Below are 6,311 nucleotides of genomic sequence, written 5' to 3'. Positions count from 1 at the left end.
GACCCAGGAATTTTGAAGAGAACGATACAGTAGCCATAGAAACTGCCCCAGTGTCAGGATAGACGAGTAACCCACTCTGCTCGGCAATATTCTTATGAATAAAGTTCTCAGAGCTACCAGTGTTAATCAGTGCACTGACTGGAACACCATTGATCTTAGAACTAAGTACTGATTTATTGAGGCATGAGGGTGAAATCCCAGCTAAAGTAGCGAGCATAGCAGCGGAATGTTGAGTGTTTGAAGCGCTATTAGTCTGTTTCAGAGATCAACAGACCTTAGCATAATGACCCTTTTTCTTGCAATTCATACACAGAGCTTCTCTAGCTGAACATCGACTGCAAGGATGTCGAGTGTGACCACAAAAGAAGCACTTTAAACCGCTAGTTGTAGCTGCAGAAACTGTGTCAACTTTTTCTTCTACACTTGTCCTCCTGAGTCCTCCAGGTCTAATGAGAGTGCCATGGCAGCGTTTGTAGCCCCCTGGCTGAGCATAAGAGGCAGAAAGTTTATGTGCCGTTTCTAGAGTGTGAGCCGGGTCAAAGGCTGACTGTAAGTCTAAAGTTTTATTTTCAAGTAAGCGCTGCCTTATTGTGGCAGAACCTAGCCCATTAATGAAAGCATCTCTCACATAGTTATCACAAGCTTCTACAGCAGTCATTGCTTTGAACTGGCAATCTTTAGCTAATAACTTTAATGCCTGAAGAAACTGGTTAAGCGACTCACCGGGTTCTTGGCGTCGTGTTGCAAGCACATACCTTGCGAATACTTCATTCTTGGGCTTCACAAACAGTTTTGTTAGGGATTTTTCAGCAGCATTTTTTTCAGCCGTAGTGCAGTCAGCTATGTAGTCGAACACACGTGGAGCAACGTAGTTTATTAAGAGATGCAGCTTGTCCACGGTGGGAGTATCTTCTTCTACTGCCAGAGTGAAGTTTTGGAACGTCTTGAGCCAATGACGCCATTCTTGAGCGGCGGTGATGGAGTTTGGGTCAGTAGCAAACCGCTGGGGACGTAGTAACCGCTCCATGTTCACTGGCTGTATTTATTTGATCAATAAATTGAGGTGAATGAGAAGCGTCGCCAGACATGTGGCTTTATTGATCAAATAATTACAGTACAGTTACATCCAGCAATAACACAAGCCATCAATGATCTGCCTAATGTCTCTAACATTCTGAAACCTATTTTGTTTGCTGATGATACTACCCTCATTACTCTAACCCCAACCCACATACACTAAATAATGTTGTTAATAATGAACTAAAAAAAGTCCACTTATGGATGTCAACCAACAAACTAGCACTTAACATAAAAAAGACCTACTACATCTTATTTGGAAGCAAATCTACAAATTCAATTCAGCTTCAGATAGACAATGTAAACATTAGCAATAAAAATGATGGAAAGTTTCTTGGCCTATTCCTAGACAAGAGACTCAACTTCAGTACCCACATACAACACATAACTAAGAAAGTCTCTAAAACAGTTGGTATACTCTCCAAAATCAGATATTATGTACCTAACTCTGCTCTCATCTCTCTATATTATGCACTAATCTATCCCTATCTTAATTATGGTATCTGTGCATGGGGTTCAACCACTGCAAACCACCTCAAGTCCATCATCACCCAGCAAAAATCTGCTATCAGAATAATAACAAATTCTGCTTTCAGACAACACTCAGCCCTCTTGTTTAACTCCCTAAACATGCTAAACATAATCTCACTCCACAAATTCTCTTGTGTCAACTACATTTACAAAACCCTGTTCTTAAATGCAAATCCTGCTCTGAAACTCTCCCTGGACAGATGTAATAGGACCCATTATCACCACACCAGAAATAAATATCTCTTTGATATCCCCAGAGTCAAACTTAATCTGTGTAAACACTATATGCAAATAAAGGGACCCAGTCTATGGAACTCACTCCCTATTGAATTGAAAAGCTGTCCAACTTTTGCGTCATTCAAAAACAATACTAAAAAGTACCTAATTTCATCTTCATAGTTTTTTACCTTTTGCTTTAAAATTGCACTGTATCTATTGCTACCCAATCTTAAGAATTTACCAACTTAAAATTATCTGTTAGATTAAGGACCTGCCCGAAACGCTGCGCGTACTAGTGGCTTTACAAGAGTGTAATTACTGTACTATGCTATGTATTCTCACAAACCCAATGTACCTTCTTGTATATAAATAAATAAATAAATAATTAATTAATACACTATACTTATACACAGTTTAAGCATTGTCTATTCACTATAACAATAAACCAACTGCACATGACTAAAGCTAGAATATACAGAAATTAAAATAGAAGTTAACATTACACAAACCTGTACACAAGCACGACACAGCTGATCTGACGATACAAACAAGTCAAGCGAGCATCCAAACAAAACAGTCAAGCGAGCATTCAAACAAAACAGTCAAGCGAGCATCCATCCGGTACGATAATATATAACACTTTTACTACACACTGATAATAAATTTAGCTGAAAATTAAACGCTACCAGAATCTGGGGGGAGGAATGGTGGGTGACGCCGCCGCGCACCAGAGAGCTCCCCAGACCGGTCCATAGAATTACCCAAATTTACCCAAATCCTGCTAGCATTAACTAAGTAATGAAGAAATTTGATATATTTACTTACTATAATGTTGGTGCTGAATGCAGAATATGATCAAACCTATTTTTATTCTGAAATAATATAATTTCATAACAAAATTAGAAGTCAATATGTAACAGGTGACGCCATAGGAAGTCGATGGTCCAAGCGACAATATTGTGGAGCAACTGATCCAAGTTATATTGTTACCTGGTGTGTGTTTGCTGGCATATCAGCTTCCTCTACACAGTGATCCATTCATTGCACTTTTTTGCTCATATTGTCGCAAATTTAGGCAAGGTTCGTTGGGGTTAGGTAAGGATTAGTTTGGGTTAGGTAATGTTAGAGGCAACTTTTCAAACCCATTTGCAATATATCTTGGATAAGTCGCTCCACAACATTGTCACTTGGACCCTCGACTTCCTATGGCGTCACCTGCTTCATATTTACTTATAATTTTGTTATGAAATTATATTATTTCAGAATAAAAATAGGTTTGATCATATTCTGCATTCAGCACCAACATTATAGTGAGTAAATATATCATATTTCTTTATTACTTACGTAATGCTAGCAGGATTTGGGTAAATTTGGGTGGATTTTGGTAGATTTGGGTAATTCTATGGACCTTCACAGATCTCCAAGCCGAGCTGACGTGTTAGGACACGCACCTGATTAGCACGTGCATACCTAGTATTTCCCGCAATTCGTGTCACAGGATCTTCAGAATCCATCTAATCTATGAATTCGCAACTTGGGGAGTATTTTACCCGGACCCGTAAGACTGATATTTCTTTGTCCATTGTAATAGATAGTTCTTGTGGTTCTGGTTATGAAGCCGGGGAGGTACCCAACAAGCGTAAGCTCATTTCTCACTAGAGACAGTCCTTTCTTTTAATGCCTCCTTAGTTTATTGCTGGTATTATAATCCAATCATTTCACAGGTAAAATTTGGGAAGAAGTAGAGACTACTTACAAGCATCATTTTGACCTTCGTGCCCTGATGCCATGATACCTTAGAATCTTCGACGTGGCTTCTCTTGGTCAGGACGGGTGTATGAATGCAGTACTAATTAGCCTGATGCTTCATCCATAACAGAGGGATTTCTTGAGCCTGGAATCAGGCCATTCCTACGTTTAAGCTAAGGCCTTAAATTTTCCATACTAATAAGTAGATTAACCAGTAGAAATAGTAGTAGTCTATCGTTACATAATATATATATTGATACAGACTATATACCTATATATAAATATCGCCCTAAATTATGTACAGAGGGTAAACCCAGTAGGAGATAATTTGAATACAGTCTGCTTAATTCAATTAATATATATACAATACCTACCTGCTGTGAAAACCCCACAGTTGCAATGCCCAACATGCAAGGTTTTGCATCTGTCGATATTAAAAAGCATTTGGCAGTCTTCTGACCAGTGTGAAGTTCTTGTAGATCTCTTTGTAAGGCTTCAATTTTAATAGCATTACCCAGTTTACCATAAGTCTTCGTGGCATCAGCAAAACTTGATGATGTGGTTTGAAATATTCTCATCTATGTCATTAATGTACATGACAAAAAGGGTTTCCCCAAAATGGACCCCTGTGGCACCCCACTTAGCACATTTCTCCATTCAGATTCGTTCCCATTTAGCAGGACCTTCTGTTTTCTTTGTATCAGCCACTGTTTTATCCATTCTAGTATTTTACCACTTATTCCTTTGGCATGTAATTTCTTTGCCAGTTTTTCATGTGGTACTTTATCAAAGGCTTTGGCAAAATTCATGTATACTACATCAACCGGAAGGCCTTTGTCTGAGTAGCTGGTTACCGTTTCAAAAAATGTGAGCAGGTTTATAAGGCAGGATCTATTTCTAACACACCCATGTTGTGTCGATTGTACAAGATTGTTCACTGAAAGATGGTGAATGATTCCCTTCCTGAATTCTCTGTGTGATCTTGCATATGTGTGAAGTCATGCTGATGGGACGGTAGTTTTCTGCTGAGCTCTTTCTACCTTTTTGGAAAATAGGGAGTGACATTTGCATATTTTCCTTCAAGGGGGACTATCCGTTGGTCTAGAGATTTTCTGAAAAGTAATTTCTGCAGAAGACTTAGTTCTTCTACCAATTCCTTTATCTCTGGATTGGATTCCATCCACACCTCGGGCTTTGGAGTCTTTTAGCTAGTCAATGCGCTTCCTGATTATGTCGCATGATATTCCTAAATTAATTCTCTTCACCTTCAAACATTTGTACTCACCTACAAATTGAGCTTTGAGCTTTGGCTCTTTGCTCCCGCCTCTCAACCGTCAAACAACTGGTGTACAGATTCCTGAGCCTACTGGGCTCTATCATATCTACATTTAAAACTGTGTATGGAGTCAGCCTCCACCATATCACTGCCTAATGCATTCCACCTGTTAACTACTCTGACAGTTAAAAAGTTCTTTCTAACGTCTCTGTGGCTCATTTAGGTACTCAGTTTCCACCTGTGTCCCCTTGTTCGCGTATCACTAGTGTTGAATAGTTTATCCTTGTCAACCCTGTCAATACCCCTGAGGATTTTGTAGGTAGTTACTCTTCTGTCTTCCAGTGTCGTAAGGTGCATCTCTCGTAGCCTTTCCTCGTAACTCATGCCTCTTAACTCTGGGACTAGTCTAGTGGCATACCTCAGAACCTTTTCCAGCTTCGTCTTGTGCTTGACAAGGTACGGGCTCCATGCTGGGGTCGCATACTCCAGGATTGGTCTTACATATGTGGTATACAAGATTCTGAATGATTTCTTACACAGGTTCCTGAATGCTGTTCTGATGTTAGACAGCCTCGCATATGCCGCAGACGTAATTCTTTTATGTGGGCATCAGGAGACAGGTTTGGTGTGATATCAACTCCTAGATCTTTCTCTCTGTCCGTTTCATGAAGTACTTCATCTCCTATTCTGTTTCCGCCGCCTAGTTTCATTACTTTGCATTTACTTGGGTTGAACTTGAGAATTGTGTGGGTGATGGGATGTCATCTAACCTCCCTAGTGTGAACACTGATGTAAAATATTAATTCAGTGTTTGTTGCCCTTCTATCGTCCATTACAACTTGGTTAGTCTCATCTTTTAATGGTCCTACCGAGTCCTTTGTTTTGGTTCTGCTTCTTATATACACATAGAACGATTTAGGATCTTTCTTTATGTTTTGGGCAAGTTTCTCTCGTATTTTCGTCTGGCAGATCTAATTTTCTGGGTGGCCGAGTTTAGTGCCCTATTATCGTCAATGATGATAATCATTGATCATAATCAATGATGTCCGTCGTGGATTTAAAAGTTCTCCAGAGGTTCTGCTGGGTTATCAATGCTCGTTTTATGACCTGTGTCATCCATCTAGTCCCTTTCTTTTCTTTCTCCTTTTCGGCACATATTTTTGAACGAGTTTCATGATGACCTTCTTTGAATTTTGCCATGATGCTTCCTTGTCTTGTTCACCCATCAGCTTCCTATAGATGTTCTGGAGTTCCTCTCTCATTTCTCCTCGATGATAATCTAGAAATTCATCATCATTTACCTTTATGTGGGCTTCTATATTAGACGTCCATATTAAAACATGGTGATCACACGAGGGGGTGAGCTTTATCCCCGACATGAATTTGATAAATCTTCCCCTCTTCTGATGATAACACAAGAGCTAGTATGTTGATACCTCGAGTGGGCTCTACCACATGC

The 6,311-nt window shown here is 39.6% G+C and overlaps 1 protein-coding gene across 1 annotated transcript; it reads right to left on the bottom strand.

Moving 5' to 3' along the window:
* Positions 1-265: 265 nt before the first annotated feature.
* On the bottom strand, positions 266-1,027 carry LOC123749598 (uncharacterized). The gene has a single exon (XM_045731709.1). The coding sequence runs from the start codon at positions 1,025-1,027 to the stop codon at positions 266-268; it is 762 nt and encodes a 253-aa protein (XP_045587665.1).
* Between the last annotated feature and the right edge of the window lie 5,284 nt (positions 1,028-6,311).

The sequence above is a fragment of the Procambarus clarkii genome, chromosome 37 (genome assembly GCF_040958095.1).
Source record: "Procambarus clarkii isolate CNS0578487 chromosome 37, FALCON_Pclarkii_2.0, whole genome shotgun sequence".
Taxonomy (NCBI): Eukaryota; Metazoa; Arthropoda; class Malacostraca; order Decapoda; family Cambaridae; genus Procambarus; species Procambarus clarkii.
The sequence above is the reverse complement of the archived record's forward strand: the minus strand, read 5'-3'. Positions and strand labels throughout refer to the sequence as shown.